General features: G+C 38.8%; 1 protein-coding gene and 1 non-coding gene across 2 annotated transcripts in view; both read right to left on the reverse strand.

The window, feature by feature from the left end:
* Positions 1–17,437, reverse strand: part of WDR43 (WD repeat domain 43) — a 47,249-nt gene that overhangs the window by 17,321 nt on the left and 12,491 nt on the right. The window contains exons 4-9 of the mRNA XM_067703355.1: positions 9,487–9,607; positions 8,580–8,719; positions 4,286–4,388; positions 3,705–3,769; positions 1,622–1,793; positions 29–115 (exon numbers count right to left, since the gene is read on the reverse strand). Of these exons, the coding sequence (XP_067559456.1) occupies positions 29–115; positions 1,622–1,793; positions 3,705–3,769; positions 4,286–4,388; positions 8,580–8,719; positions 9,487–9,607 (688 nt within the window). The remainder of the gene's footprint in view (positions 1–28; positions 116–1,621; positions 1,794–3,704; positions 3,770–4,285; positions 4,389–8,579; positions 8,720–9,486; positions 9,608–17,437) is intronic.
* Positions 9,006–9,090, reverse strand: LOC137206297 (small nucleolar RNA SNORD53/SNORD92). The gene has a single exon (XR_010934611.1). It is a non-coding gene; the product is annotated as a small nucleolar RNA SNORD53/SNORD92 (small nucleolar RNA).

Here is a 17,437-nt window from a genome sequence, read left to right on the forward strand (position 1 = left end):
CTTAACTTCTAATATGAAATGCACTCACCTTTGTTATAGCTGTTTCTACTTTTGGGGCCCAGCAGATTGAAATATCTCTTACTAAACACATATGAGGTTCTTTGGAATTTAAAGCCTGGGAATAGAATTTTAAAGAGGGAAAGGGGGTGGAAGGTAAAAAAAAAAAAGTGTCAAACAAAGTAACTGAGAGTAAGAATAAAGTGAAAAAGAAATGCATTTTTATAAAAATACAAAAAAGTATAGAAGGCTTCCACAGAAAACTCCTGGTCACTCAGACTGATCACCATTCAGATTGATGCCATATGAGGAAAATGGGTAAACTCTGAAGATACCAGGCATGTTTACTTTCTTCAGTTATGTACTGCTCAAATCTTTCACATACGCAGTTTTAAAAGACTGACATTTAAAACGTAACAGATTTTAAAGAAAACATTATTAGCTCATCATCTTATAATCTATCCTAAAAAAGACTGATCCTACCCTAAATTTCCTACTGCTATCCTTCCACAAGCTAGTCAAAGACAAGCAATGCTGATTAATAAAATGCTCTAAGGTGAATCTCTATGTCCTGATATGGTATTAAACAGGAGGGGAAGTGAGATGCAGCAAAGTACATATGTACCTACAAGGCTTTAAAGTTATAGGTAATTCTCTATACCCACCTAATCAATATCTGGAAAGACACAAAGCACACAGGAAACAGGCTGCATCTGGAGAGTGAGGTTATGAGATCCACGTATGGCAAGGAGACGTATGTTTACAGTTTAACACTTCTCTCCCTTTTTTGTCACACCATAACCATGTATTACATTTTTTTAAAGTAAGAAGTATTTTTAAATAGACTCAACAAGAGATTGCTTAAGCAAGAGATATTCCTCTCATAGTCTCTCACCTATTGGACATGCTCATAGTAACTCACCAAAAGTCTCCAAAGAAACTTCTGTAATCAAAAAACCTAAACCACTGCCCCATCCATTACATTTCCACTTAGAATACTCAATGCATGCTATTACTACAGGATCTCTTATTAAGATTTACCTGTGGCTACTGAGCACCTGAAATGTGGCTAGTCCAAACTGAGATGGGCTTGTAAGTGAAAAATATACACCAGATTTTAAAGACATAATACCAAATAAAGGAAGAAGGGGGGCAGAATATCTCAAATAACGTTTTATACTAAACATTAAAACGATATTTTGGATATACTGGGTTAAGTAAAATTACATAGTTGACCCTTGAACGATGCAGGGGTTAGGGGCGCCGACCCTCTGTGCAGTCAAAAATCCACTTATAACTTGTTCATAGTTATAACGTATCCATAGTTCCGCATCTGTGGTTTCAACAACCTTGGATGGTGAGGTACTGTAGTATTTACTATTGGAAAAAATCCATGCATAAGTGGACCCACACAGTTCAAAACTGTGTTGTTCAAGGACCAACTATAAACAGAGTTCTCACAAGTTAAAATAAACCATCCACTGAAAAGTCCTTCAGTTAAGTGGAAACATATGACATCTTCTTAAGTATTCCAATAAGCAGACCAATATATCATTTTTAAATCATTCTCTTCCACAGACATGTTGATGTTGCACTGCTTTACTCCAGAGGAGCAGCTACGTACCACTCGCTCAATGGTGGGCTGAAACCAACTGCCATATACAAGCAACAATGACATTTTGTCGGAGCAGAAACCAGCTGCTAGAATAGGGACGGGTTTTGGTGTTGATTTCTTGCCTTTCCCAGGCGTTGCTATCTGAATTGTGCAGTTTGAAGTCAAAGGCTTTTTGCAGTATCTGGGAATGGAAAAAAATGAGATTAGAAAATGTGAAAATAGCATCTCACACTAATTCTTTGAAGTTGGTGTCACGAAATGTGACCCTCCCCCGGCCTCCACATCATCAGGAGTGACCAGTGTCCCCGAGCACTAGTGTTCCTGTCAAGACTTCATCTATCCCCACCCTGCCAACATTCAAGACCTCACCACCAAACCCTGCCTTGAGGCACAGCTGCTCTTCTATCCCACTCTGTCAACCCTTACAAATGGCCCCAAGCTCCCAAGTGCTCTCTCACCACCCTGAGCTTCAGCCCCAAATGGCTCTGTTCTTGCCCTACTCTAATCAGCCCCATCTCTAATTGCTTCCAACCCCTGAATCCTCACCATGACCTCTGCATCAGAGTTCCAGGAGCAAAATGATCAGCAAAATATAAACAATATTAGATCCTCAACTTCTCTAAGAGCTCTCCTCACCTTGCTTGCCTCGGCAGCCTTCCCCACACCCTTAGTGCCACGACCCTTGGCAATGATTCAAGTACGCTTCTTGTTCTTCACTAACACTTCAAGACAAGTAGTCTCTCCCTCCACCACCTCCAAAACCTTTGAAATTGCCGTCACCAGCTACCAGCTACATTCCCCTCCTGCCGTCATCCAATGGCCTCTGGGTCACTCAGCATCTCTTAAAGATGTGAGTGGCTGTCACTCTGTCCAACAATTCCACTGAGGAATCCCTTTCTTAGTGATTTCCATATACAGCATGCAGTCTGACGATCCTTCTGACACCCTGCCCTCTCAGTTCCTTTAGCCTTCTACCTCTATCAACCTTGTCCTTCCCTGTACCTTAGCCACACGCTCCTCACACCACAGACATCTTATCACCACTAAGTACACACCCTCCATAATCCCAACTGTAAGCACCCCACTATCTTTCCAACTCACTCTTCCTAGTTTCCCAACTCCACATCCATCTCTATCCAGGATTTTTGGCCTCTGCTTTGGGCTTTACCCTTCTGTGGTCTATTCTCTTCACATCAGATAGAACGACTTAAAACTTAATGTCTTAAAACTTAGATCAAACCTCATCAATCCTCAGTTTAAAATCCTTCAACAGCTTACTACTGCCCAAAGAGAAATGCCCAAGCCCTTACCATGGCCCACCACTTCTGGGCCCTCAACTATACATTCCATGCATACATATGACTATATAAATAAAGGCCTCAAGTGCTACACATCAAAATGTTAAGTTACCTCTAGGGAGTGGAACTCAATGGAGGGAGACTTGAGTTTTATAATCAATTGTCTATGCATCCTGAATGTTTTAAAATAAGTGTATATTACTTTCATAATCCCTATATAGAACTGTAAAAGGAAGAGCACCAACTGACAATAAAAAGTTGAAACCATTTTAAAGTTTAACATAATTCTGCACATGACTAAGTCTCAGACCATGTTTATAGCACATGCAAGAGTTGGCAAACTTTTCTATAAAGGGCCAGATAGTAAATATTTTTGTTTGGGGGCCAGGGTGGGGTACATGTGGTCTTTACTGGATGTGGCCTGCAGGCCATAATTTACTGACCCCTGGTCTATGACTACTACACATCATATCAGCAACTCCCCTCTGTCCAACAAAACACAAGCATTCACTGATACACAAATGTGTGACAAATGTGTGACACTATCAAAGTTAGAAATTAAGGCTTCACCAAAGTTCACAAGCAAAGCTTTCCTACTGAACCAATTTCTTTTAAAATAAAACTTGAGTTCTCACTGGGAATGTATGTAGTCATATGGACAAAGAATTAAGAAGGCTTTCAGAACAATCTAAATGAAAAGTAACATAAAGCAAAGAATATTGAGGTGGGAGTATAAATAAGTAGCAAGTCAGGGAAGGAAAATAAATTTCTGACTTGAGAAACTTCTTACTTACCCATTTAATATGTGTTCAAAAAGATGAACTTGACCATCTCTGCAAACAACAGCTAACTTGACAGGCTAAAAGAAAAATGTAACATTAATAGGTAATATACTTCGGTCTACTCTAATAATTACTTATGAAAATCCAACTACCCTCTCCACCCTTCAAATAACAAGAGATAAATCAAAACAGTAAGGATGTTCAACTCTTGTATTTAAAAATAATCACTGCCACCAAAATAACAATTCAAGTAGTTGTTGTCAAGCCTATAAATAAAAGTTTAGGCTAAGAAGACAGCACAGTCCATGAGAACGCAGCATGGAAGTTAGAGGAGCTAAGTCAACAACCAAGTGCACTGGCTGACAACAGGGAACCAACCGGCAGGCCCACATGTCAGGATTACTGAAAACGCCACTGCGCCCTGTCCTCTCCCCTCGTGAGCACTCAATACAGAATCCAATGATTACTTCGAATAGTCTAAGATTTTTATTTTGTTCTCTCTTTCCTGAATCATCGAATCATCAAAACCCTGATTTTAAAAAATAGTATTTGTGAAGTCCAAAAACAAATTCTCTAAGAAACAAGCTATTTACCTCTTCTTTATTTTCTGACAAAGTCAAGTCAATATAGACAGGTTCGTCTGTAACTGTAAAAGACATCACTGCATTCTTCTCTTTGTTTTCTGAACGGACCTGCCTAGATAACAAAACCGATGATTAGATAATGAGACATTTAAAAAAAAAAAAAAAAGGCAAACACCTAAAGGGAGTTACAGCAATCAGCTCCCAACAGCATTTTCATCTTTTGAAAGCTAAATAAGGTAATTAAAGATCAAAATAAGGGAAGCATTTGTGTCACTACCATGTGACATGGTTATATGGGAAAAGAGAAAGCACGAATGCATTTGTGGCAGACTTAAACAATGAGCAACGTTCTTTTCCATTAACCTATTTGTCTATCTTGATGGCAATGCCAACTGTCTGGATCACTGCAGCTTTGCAAGTTTTGAAGTGAGTTTTCCAACTTCTTTTTCAAAGTCATTTGGCTATTCTATGTGCTTTGCATTTCCAACTGAATTTTAAAATCAGATTGCTGGGATTTTGACTGGATTCACTTTGAATCTATAGATTAATTTGAGGAGGATTATCACAGCAATACTGAGAAAACAGAGTCCAGAAATAGATAAATAGATAGATAGATAAATGATCCTCACTATTGGCTGATTCTTTGAGAATCTGCCTACTTGCTAAAATTGATTTGTAGACCCCGAAATCACTATTTGTGGTGATTTCATGGTCTTTAACAGGTATACATAGAGCAGTGAGGCATATGAGCAGCCCAATGCTTATGAGGTTTAACAAGGCTATGCTCTGCCTTTTTACTTCAGCTTTCATACTAAGTATTCTTTTTCCAGCCTATTTAGCGCCACACTTTTTGCTTTTATGCTTTTGGTTGGTGATTTCACTATTTAAAATGGCCCCCAAGTATAACGCTGACGTGCGGTCTAGTGTCCCTAAGAGTAAAAAGGCTGTGATATGCTTATGGAGAAAATGTTTAAGTTCGATAAACTCTGTTCTGACGTAAGTTAATCAGCTATGTGTTTGTGTGTATGTATATAAATAAACTAAGGTATCTTTAAACAGAAATACACATAAAACAAGGTTATGTATTAATTAGATGACAAAAATGTTATAACCAGAGGCTTGCAGAAACCAAACCCTGGTGTTTCCCCACGGAGTAAGAGTTCAGTATCACTGAATCAGTGCTCCTGAGGACTTCATACAACATAACTACTGCAAATAGCAGGCAATTGACTCAACGTGTATATATGCAGCACCAATTCACTGGAGATAGTACTGGGAGTACTGGGACCACTGGATATCCAAAAAACAAAAACAAACCCATGAACCCCAATCCGTTCCTTGAACCATATACATGAATTAACTCAAAACAGATCACAGAACCAAATAAACACAGGACCTAAAACTAAAAAACTTCCAGGAGAACACTTTTGTGACCTTGGGTTAAACAAAGACTTCAAAACATGATCTGTACTTCATCAAAATTAAAAACTGCTTCGTTTCAAAAAAAAAAAAACACAAGCCACAGACTAGGAGAAAATATTTGTAAAGCATATACCTAATAATTTATTTATATTCAGAACATACACAGAACTCTCAAAACTCAGTGAGAATACAAACAACCCAGCAGAAAAATAGGCCAAAATATTTGAACACACACTTTGTCAAGGAACATATCCAGATAGCAAATAAGTACTTAAAAGATTCTCAACATCAATAATAATTAGGAAAATGCAACTTAAAACCGCACTGAGATACCACTACACACTTATCAGAATGGTTGAAATTAAATGACCATATAAAGTGTTGGTGAAGATGTGAAGGAATTAGCACTCTTACGCACAGCTGGTGGGAACATAAAATGGTACAACCACTCTGGAAAAAATTTGGCAGGTTTTTTTTTTATTCTTATTTATTTATTTTTGGCTCAGTAGTTGTGGCATGTGGGCTTAGTCGCTCCACAGCATGTGGGATCTTCCTGGACCAGGGTTCAAACCCATGTCCCCTGCGTTGGCAGGCGGAGTCTTAACCACTGCACCATCAGGGAAGCCCCTGGCAGTTTTTTAAAAAGTTAAATATACACCTATCGTAAGATGCAGCCATTATACTCCTAGGTAGTTACCCAAGAAAAATGAATCATATGTCTGTAAAAAGACTTGTACACAAGTGTCCTTAACAACTTTATCTGTAATATGCCAAACATGTCAACAAGCCTGTAGACTGAGGTGGGGAGGGGGATTACAAAGGGATATGAGGAAACTCTTGGGAGCAATGCAGGTGGCCACTGTCTTGATTGTGGTAATAATCTCACATTTGTATACATATGTAAAAACTTAATTATGCTTTTGCTTTAAGTACATATAATTTATTATGTCAATTATACCTCAGTGAAGCTGTTTAAAAAATCTGGGCACAAATTTTAAAAATTAAAATAAAGACTGAGTAACAAGCGTGGCTTACAAACATGATTCAAGATCAGTTTCTTTTTATTAACTACTGAGACTTTATACATTTACCAGTAAACAGTCTTTCAGTATTTTTGTGTCTAGAAGAAAATTAAGAGTTGATTTGATAAATTCTAAATATTTCATGCATAATAACTTCGTAATAAAACAAGATTCATTCTAAAATTAAGTTACTCATACTATATACATGCTCAAAATCACTGCTATCACACGACTATACACAGCAGAAGCTGCTATTTTAGCACATCAACAGGAGACAGTACTTCCTCCTTGCAGTAATATGAAAGGGTTTTTCAGTTGTTTTTTAATTTTAATCTTCATTCAGTGGCAAGAAGCCTTCAAATGTTATTTTCTTTCAGAAATGTGTCTTTCAAAGGTAATTATAAGGGAACCCTCGGCTTGCTCTACCTAATAAAACAAAGTTTTCATGAATGGCCTTTGGGGGCAGCCTTTCAATATGCATTTTAATCTGTTTGTTTTTTATGGTTTACTCCTCTGTTACTAGGAAGCCTCAGGTATACACAAACTATCTTCAGGATCTTAAGACAGCAGAAATCAACTTTTCTGCTATACAAAAAATTTTGGAGCTGGAGACCCCTAGTCTCAGGAGCCAAAGAGGTGAGGCATTAAAGACTGAAGCACCTCAGTAATGTCAGGAGATTGGGGTGGCCGATTTTAACTTTTTTGGCATTACTAATTTCTCATGTTAGGGATAAACCCTCTAGAACCAAAATAAGATATTCCAATAGGCGCTCCTCAAAAATGAAACACAGGACAGAAAACCAACACAATTTGATTATAAGAGGCAAAATTAGGAACTAAGCTGATGGTCTGGAGGTGAACAGAGGTCCACCTCCAGACTGACATGAACCTTTCCCCACACTACTACTTTAAGAAATACATATTTGATGAGTATCATTTCTGAGTATTATTTGGTATAAATTTACAGTAACTTTATACGGTCAACAGCATGCTCAACTAACTGATCATTAGGATAAGAAACTACTTCTATTTTTAAAATCTCTACGTATTCTGTCCATGAACATCAGGTAAAAGAAAAAAAGTTAATTTCACCACTAGATGATGTTATAAAATCCAAGAAATTTCTTATTATTTCTTAAATTTAAAAACTTTTTGATGGCTCTTCAATACCAAATAGATTTTTACTTTCAAAAGTAGCTTCAGGGCTTCCCTGGTGGCGCAGTGGTTGAGAGTCCGCCTGCTGATGCAGGGGACGCAGGTTCGTGCCCTGGTCCGGGAAGATCCCACATGCCGCAGAGCGGCTGGGCCCATGAGCCATGGCCGCTGAGCCTGCGCGTCCGGAGCCTGCGCTCTGCGGCGGGAGAGGCCACAACGGTGAGAGGCCCACGTACCGCAAAAAAAAAAAAAAAAAGTAGCTTCAAAGGGAATTAGTGACAGCAACCACTGCAAGGAAAGGCTACTGGGATTCTCAGACACAACCAAGGAATTTAAGGTCCTCAGTAAACCATCAAATAGGCATTACTGCACTAACCCTGACAGTCATCTCTTTCAACAAAATCAGAGATTTTCCTAAAAAAATTTTTTAAAAAGGTTTTTAAATTGCCCAGTCACAAAAATATTCAGCCCACTCTATCTCTAAACAAGCATGGAGGAAGTTCTATTATGTAATGCTCTTAAATTTTTCTCATAAACATCTGATTTTTAGGCAGGCTCAATTCCTCATTACAAGTCAATATAAAATAAATCTAACATTAAATACAATAAAGCAAATCTCATATTCATCTTTTACATTAACCATATAAGCTATGACCGATTCTTTCAAGGCAATGTTACCTCCCAAAATCCAAAAGACTACATACCAGACATTAAGTAACCGGTCATGTACTGCTCCAGATAAGAAATAAAGACCTGTAATTCCATCAAAGGGTTGGCTCTCATTAGGAGGTCTGATAGTTGTGAACATAAGTGATGAAACCGGCGTTGCATGTCCCGTGAAATGCTAGAGAAAGTTAAATCTCATTTAGGAGAGGGTGTAAAGCAGTAACAAAAATTAAGAGTTCATATGTATCATAAACAATATACATGATACACATCTGAAATCAGAGCTCCAGACTACTAAGGTTATTTGTGCTATATTCCTCTCACTTTAAAAAACTCCATCCAAAAAAATCTCAACATTAAAGCCGTCCCTTCCAACTCCCGTGAGCCTACCCCACAATCTTTACTTCTTCCACATTTGTGTTAAAGATTCACTTCATTTTATCCATTTTAAAAGGGGTGCCTGGGTGCTCAGACACAGCCAAGGAATTGTAGGTCTTCATGTTACTCTCAGTGAGTTGAAACCACAATTTTGAGGCATCATCACAGCACCAAAAGTTCAGTAACCCCTGAGCACACTCAAAATGTAATTCTAAATCTCCACAGCTAAATACAGTAATATACCAAATGCTGGATGCAAGCTAGAAATAAAAAATTACTATCATTATTATATAATTATATTATTATTGAAGAGAGTAAGATACTTAATTCAAATTCCACTCATTTCATTTTCAATTTACATTCATTCTTCCAATGCATGCAAAAAGGACATGTCTCATCTATTTAACAGATTTGGAGGACTACTTTTGTCTATTAATTGTACTATTTCATATGCTTGAAAATAACACATCTGTATTCTTAAAACAATATTCTTTGGCTCAGACTTCTGCCTTTCTCCATACTTACTCTAGACAACTGTTATGCTTACAACTAATTTGATTCACTCACTCTGTAGACTTCTTTGGTCTCCAAAACCCATAGTTTGATTGTTCGACCAGCTGAAAGCAACATCTTTCCATCTGGGCTGATACACAGGGAACTGACGCTGCTATTATCACCTTTCCATTTGCTGTATTGTGAAGAGAAATAAAAACATCTCAATGAATGGGGAGGAAACTTTACTCAAAGCAAAAAGAAAACAAAAGGCAAACTAGGAATTAAAAATACCACTCAAGGGGCTTCCCTGGTGGCGCAGTGGTTAAGAATCCGCCTGCCAATGCGGGGGACATGGGTTCGAGCCCTGGTCCAGGAAGATCCCACATGCCATGGGGCAACTAAGCCCATGCGCCACAACTACTGAAGCCCGCGCGCCTAGAGCCCATGCTCCGCAACAAGAGAAGCCACCGCAATGAGAAGCCCGTGCACCACAACAAAGAGTAGCCCCAGCTTTCCGCAACTAGAGAGAAAAAAAAAAAAATACCACTCAAGGTTCTATGCCAAACTGCATTCCCTAAAATCCTGACTCAGGTAACCAACCTTGGACATATCATCAAGGTAATGCTTCCCCAATAGGACAGAGAATCTTAAGAGGTACCAGGAAATGGGTTAATAAGAGTTATAAGAATGTAAAATGGATAGCTGTGTCTCCTGTGATCCATGGTGATCCTGTTAATGCCCAGGAAACTACCATGCTGGCTGGACCTCTACGTAGAACCCATCCTATCCCCTCCATAGTTCCTGCATTCTCTGGAAGGTTGAGAACTTAATTTACTTAGTAACACAAATGATCTCTCAACCTACAGTACAAAAAGATTATTTCTACCCCAAATCCACAAATATACGCCCCTAGCTGATAAAATAAAATAAATTAGGTAAAATGATTCCTTTCTAATACCACAAATATGATTAACAGCAAGAGTCTTTGTAGGCGGTTGCATACGTTAATGCTATTTATAAGCAACAAGGAGCCTGGCTTGGCTATTCACTTATAAAATCAAGAAGTAAAAAAAAAAAAAAAGAAGTAACAGTAGCACGGCTTCCCTGGTGGCACAGTGGTTAAGAATCCGCCTACCAATGCAGGGGACACGGGTTCAAGCCCTGGTCCAGGAAGATCCCACATGGCATGGAGCAACTAAGCCTGTGCACCACAACTACTGAGACTGCACTCTAGAGCCTGTGAGCCACAACTACTGAAGCGCATGTGCCTAGAGCCCATGCTACACAACGAGAAGCCACCGCAGTGAGAAGCCACACACCGCAACGAAGACTAGCCCCTGCTCGCTGCAACTAGAGAAAGCCCATGTGCAGCAACAAAGAGCCAGTGCAGCCAAAAATAAATTAATTTAAAAACAAAAAACAGAAGTAACAGGAGCAATCTTCTTACGAAAAAAGGTTAGTTCTAAAGTGGAAGAAAACATATTGCTCTGCCAGTCACACTGGAATATGTCAAATTACTCATTTGGAAAAACAAAATTAGATTCCTGTCTTATATTACATACACACTAAACTTAATAAATTAAACCAAAACTAACCGATTAAAAGTATTAAAAAAATACTGGGGCTTCCCTGGTGGCACAGTGGTTGAGAGCCTGCCTGCCGATGCAGGGGACACGGGTTCGTGCCCCAGTCTGGGACGATCCCACATGCCGCGGAGCGGCTGGGCCAGTGAGCCATGGTCGCTGAGCCTGCACGTCTGGAGCCTGTGCTCCGCAATGGGAGAGGCCACAACAGTGAGAGGCCCGCGTACCGCAAAAAAAAAAAACAAAAAAACAAAACATGGAAACAAATGACAATGAAAACACGATGACCCAAAACCTATGGGGCGCAGCAAAAGCAGTTCTAAGAGGGAAGGTTATAGCAATACAATCTCACCTCAAGAAACAAGAAAAATCTCAAATAAACAATCTAACCCCACACTTAAAACAACTAGAGAAAGAAGAACAAAGAAAACCCAAAGTCAGTAGAAGGAAAGAAATCATAAAGATCGAGCAGATAGAATCAAAGAAAACAATAGCAAAGATCAATAAAACTAAAACCTGGTTCTTTGAGAAGATAAACAAAATTGATAAACCCTTAGCCAGACTCATCAAGAAAAAAAGGGAGAGGACGCAAATCAATAAAATTAGAAATGAAAAAGGAGAAATCACAACTGATACTGCAGAAATACAAAGGATTATAAGAGACTACTACAAACAACTATATGCCAATAAAACGGACAACCACGAAGAAATGGACAAATTCTTGGAAGCGTACAATTTTCCAAGACTGAACCAGGAAGAATTAGAAAATCTACACAGACTTATCACAAGTAATGAAATTGAAAGCGTAATTAAAAAATCTTCCAACAAACAAAAGTCCAGGACCAGATGGCTTCACAGGTGAATTCTATCAAACATTTACAGAAGAGCTAACACACATCCTTCTCAAACTCTTCCAAAAAATTGCAGAGGAAGGAACACTCCCAAACTCATTCTATGAGGCCACCATCACCCTGATACCAAAACCAGACAAAGATACTACAAAAAAAGAAAACTATAGACCAATATCACTGATGAACATAGATGCAAAAATCCTGAACAAAATACTAGCAAAGAGAATCCAACAGCACATTAAAAAAGGATCATACACCATGATCAAGTGGGATTTATCCCAGGGATGACAGGATTCGTCAATACACGCAAATCAATCAATGTGATACACCACATTAACAAATTAAGGAATAAAAACCATATGATCATCTCAATAGATGCAGAAAAAGCTTTTGACAAAATTCAACACTGATTTATGATAAACTCTCCAGAAAATGGGCATAGAGGAACCTATCTCAATATAATAAAGGCCACATAAGACAAACTCACAGAAAGCATCAGTCAATGGTGAAAAACTGAAAGTGACCACTAAGATCAGGAACAAGACAAGGATGTCCACTCTCACCACTATTATTCAACATAGTTTTGGAAGTCCTAGCCACAGAAATCAGAGAAGAAAAAGAAATAAAAGGAATATAAATTGGACAAGAAGTAAAACTGTCACTGTTTGCCGATGACATGATACTATACATAGAAAATCCTAAAGATGGCACCAGAAAACTACTAGAACTAATCAATGAATTTGGTAAGGTTGCAGGATACAAAATAAATGCAGAAATCTCTTGCATTCCTATAAACCAACAACAAAATAGCAGAAAGAGAAAGTAAGGAAACACTCCCATTTACCACTGCAACGAAAAGAATAAAATACCTAGGAATAAACCTGCCTGAGGAGGCGAAAAACTTGTACTCCGAAAACTATAAAACACTGACGAAAAAAATCAAAGATGACATAAACAGATGGAGAAATATACTGTGTCCTTGGACTGGAAGAATCAATATTGTGAAAATGACTATACTACCCAAAGCAATCTACATATTCAGTGCAATCCCTATCAAACTACCAATGGCATTCTTCACAGAATTAGAACAAAAAATTTTACAATTTGTATGGAAACACAAAAGACCCTGAATAGCCAAAGCAATCTTAAGAAAGAAAAATGGAGTTGGAGGAATGAGCCTCCCCAACTTCAAACTACACCACAAAGCTACAGTAATCAAAACAGTATGGTACTGGCACAAAAACAGAAATATAGATCAATGGTACAAGACAGAATACCTAGAGATAAAACCATGCACATATGGGCACCTAATTTACAACGAAGGAGGTAAGAACACACAATGGAGAAAAGACAGCCTCTTCAATAAGTGGTGCTGGGAAAACTAGACAGCTACATGTAAAAGAATGAAATCAGAACACTACCTAACACAATACACAAAAATAAACTCCAAATGGATTAAAGACTTAAATGTAAGACCAGACACTATAAAATTCTTAGAGGAAAACATAGGAAAAACACTCTGACGTGAACCACAGCAAGTTCCTTTTTGACCAACCTCCTACAGTAATGGAAATAAAAACAAAAATAAACAAATGGGACTTAATTAAACCTAAAAGCTTTTGCACAGCAACAGAAACCATGAACAAGACAAAAAGACAACCCTCAGAATGGAGAAAATATTTGCAAATGAAACAATGGACAAGGGATTAATATCCAAAATATACAAACAGCTCATGGAGCTCAATATCGAAAACACAAACAATCCAGTTAAAAAATGGGCAGAAGACCTAAATAGACATTTCACCAAGGAAGACATACAGATGACCAAGAGGCACATGAAAAGATTCTCAACATCACTAATTATCAGAGAAATGCAAATCAAAACTACAATGAGGTAACACCTCATGCTGGCCAGAATGACCATTATCAAAAAATCTAGAAACAATAAATGCTGGAAAGGGTGTGGTGAAAAGGGAACCCTCCTGCACTGTTGGTGGGGATGTAAACTGATACAACCACTATGGAAAACACTATGGAGGTTTCTTAAAAAACTAAAAATAGAACTACCATATGATCCAGCAATCACACTACTGGGCATATACCCTGAGAAAACCATAATTCAAAAAGAGACATGTACCACAATGTTCACTGCAGCACTATTTACCATAGCTAGGACATAGAACCAACCTAAATGTCCATCGACAGATGAATGGGTAAAGACTCAGCCATAAAAAGAAACGAAATTGAGTTATTTGTAGTGAGATGGATGGACCTAGAGTCTCTCATACAGAGTGAAGTAAGTCAGAAAGAGAAAAACAAATACCGTATGCTAACACATATATATGGAATCTAAAAAAAAGTTGTACTGATGAACCTAGTTGCAGGGAAGGAATAAAGAGATAAGACATAGAAAATGGACTTCAGGACATGGGGTAGGAGGGTGAAGCTGGAGCGAAGTGAGAGTAGCATCAACATACATACACTACCGAATGTAAAATAGTTGGCTGGTGGGAAGCAGCAGCATAGCACAGGGAGATCGGCTTGGTGCTTTGTGATGACCTAGAGGGGTGGGATAGGGAGGATGGGAGGGAGGCTCAAGAGGGAGGGGATATGGGGACATGTGTATGTATATGGCTGATTCGCTTTGTTGTGCAACAGAAACTAACACAGTATTGTGAAGTAATTATACTCCAATAAAGACCTATTAAAAAAGAGAAAAAAATATATAGGCAAAGAATACTCAGAATACATAAATAGCTCTTTGTATTCAAGAAAGAACTCCTTGAGTTTAAAAAAAAACTCAAAATAAAAATAGACAAAGGATATATAAACAAGCAATTCATAGAAGAAACACAACTGTCAATAAACATGAAAACACCCAACCTCACCAATAATCAAGGAAATGCAACAATAATGTATGAAAACTTTTCCTTTACCCTCATTGGTTCCTAACATTCTTGACAATTTCTCACCAATTCCCAGAGCTTCAACACTCACCTGTATTCCTTATTCAACATCTACTCACTGAATTGACACACTTTAAAAAAAAAGACATGATCAACATCCTGACAAGCTTCCTGAATCTATTTCGCCACTGAGCACTGAAAAGGCCAGCACAGAGCCAACACCACCACACCCCTGTCCCCTGTTACTTGTGCAACCCTTCTCCATCAGCAGAAACTGGGAACTTGTTAGAATTCCCAAGCCCCAACCTAGACCTACTAAATCAGATCTGTAAACATACATAACATATGTGCACATTAAAGCTTGAAAAGCACTAGATCAGAAGATTCCTCTCTGGGAAATGCGACAGGTTCCAGAGGGATGACCTACACATCCTGATACTGAAGGCCTCCCAATCACTCTACAAATGAAGCCCAGCAACTGAGCCACACACCCACAATGGCTTTCCAATCAGCTTTTCAATGTTTCATTTTCGAAAACCAACAGGCAGCTGAGGATCTCCAGTCACTTGAAGAATGCCTTTAACATGAAAGAAACCAAAATCAAACAAAAATTAAAACACATTCTCAAGAGGGAGATGACGAAAAGTAAAGTTTAAATCCTATAATATCTTCAGAGAGTTAGAAAATATTATACACATGACAGAAACATGACACAACAAAAAAGAAATACTCGAAGAACGAAAAACAGCTCCCAGAGGTTAAAAATTTAGAGAAACTTAAAATTTCGATACAAGATTTAGAAGGTGAAATTGAAGCAATTTCCCAGGTAACAGAAGAAAAAGACAAAAGAGAAAATGAAAATAAGGTTAAGAGACCAAAAGGATTAGTCCAGGAGATATAACACCTAAATAACAGTATGTAGTATAAGAGAAAGATCAAAGAAAAGAGAAGGAATGAAATTATCAAATACACAGTATGAGAAGAACGCAGAGCATGAATTCCCAGGCTAAAAGGTCCCTCAAGTGCCAACATAATTCACTGACTGAAGAAAAAAAGCACAGGATATTTTAAAATATAAAAATAATGAACAATGAAAGCCAAAAAACCAACGAACCAATGCTTCAGAATCCTGAGGGGAGGGCTTCCCTGGTGGCGCAGTGGTTAAGAATCCACCTGCCGATGCAGGGGACACGGGTTCAAGCTCTGGTCTGGGAAGATCACACATGCAGAGGACAACTAAGCCCATGCACCACAACTACTGAGCCTGCGCTCTAGAGCCCGCGAGCCACAACTACTGAAGCCCAAGCGCCTAGAGCCCGTGCTCCGCAACAAGAGAAGGCACTGCAATGAGAAGCCTGCGCACCGCAACGAAGAGTAACCACCTGCTCGCCGCCAACGAGAGAAAGCCCGCGCGCAGCAATGAAGACCCAACGCAGCCAAAAATAAATAAATAAATAAATAAATAATTTTTAAAAAAATGCTGAGGGGAATTATTTCCAACCCAAAAGTCTGTATCTTCAAATTATCAATTGAGATTTTGCTTGTCTTCCAGGAAGCTACCAATTTGTGTGTGTCACCAAAAAGAAGGAATAAACCAACAAAGAGAAAAATGGGATCCAGGAAACAGAGGCTCCATCTGGCAAGAGAATTTTCAAGATGATGAAAGGAAATCTCAGGATAATCACTGGAAGAAGGCAGAGAAGTCCGCCAAGAAATAAATGAAACTCGAGGGAAGCCTCCAAAGATTAAATAACTGATTGATTAACTGATGTGTCTGAAAATAAATTGAGATTTACACTATTGCAGGAATGAGACTGAACTAATGACAGGTATATACAAAACTAAGCAAATGAACAATAAAGCAATTATAAACCCCAAGAAAAGCAAAATTCTGTGCCAGAATATAAACAGTACAGTCCAAGTCTCATCTGTAACAATAGTTAATTAGGCATAATGTGAACAATGAATACTGCTTAATCAAAGTGTGACATTACAATATCGGGAAAATGGGGACAGAAAAAGGTAGAGGCTAAGAACTAAATCCTCATCCTCTATAGTAGGAAATCAACAGATAATACCTAAAATGGAAAATAAACTCAGTTACCTATAGCATAAGAATGCCAAGAATGAAACTGGAAACAAAATATTGTATGAGACAGGACAGTTTGGATGAAAGCTCAGGCTGTGATTCAACCTATTTCTTAACTGTAAAACAGGGATGGAGACCACCTCGCAGTGTTACAAATACAATACTGTGTATAATATGTTGAACGGTGCCTTGAACATTATTAGTCCCTATGTGAAGAATGTGACTTGGTGAACTCTCATCCAGACAGCATTTAAAAAGTACAGCTGCGGGCTTCCCTGGTGGCACAGTGGTTGACAGTCCGCCTGCCGATGCAGGGGACAGGGGTTTGTGCCCCAGTCCGGGAGGATCCCACATGCGGCGGAGCGGCTGGGCCCGTGAGCCATGACCGCTGAGCCTGCGCGTCCAGAGCCTGTGCTCCGCAACAGGAGAGGCCACAACAGTGAGAGGCCCGCATACTGCAAAAAAAAAAAAAAAAAAAATACAGCTGCATGGGCCCCACCCCTGACCTAGTGGATGAGAATCTCCACAGGCGTCTCTTTACAACTATGAGTATGGAAACTACCACCGCAGGTAAATGGAATGAACTTACTGAAC

Source organism: Pseudorca crassidens, chromosome 14, assembly GCF_039906515.1.
Source record: "Pseudorca crassidens isolate mPseCra1 chromosome 14, mPseCra1.hap1, whole genome shotgun sequence".
Taxonomy (NCBI): Eukaryota; Metazoa; Chordata; class Mammalia; order Artiodactyla; family Delphinidae; genus Pseudorca; species Pseudorca crassidens.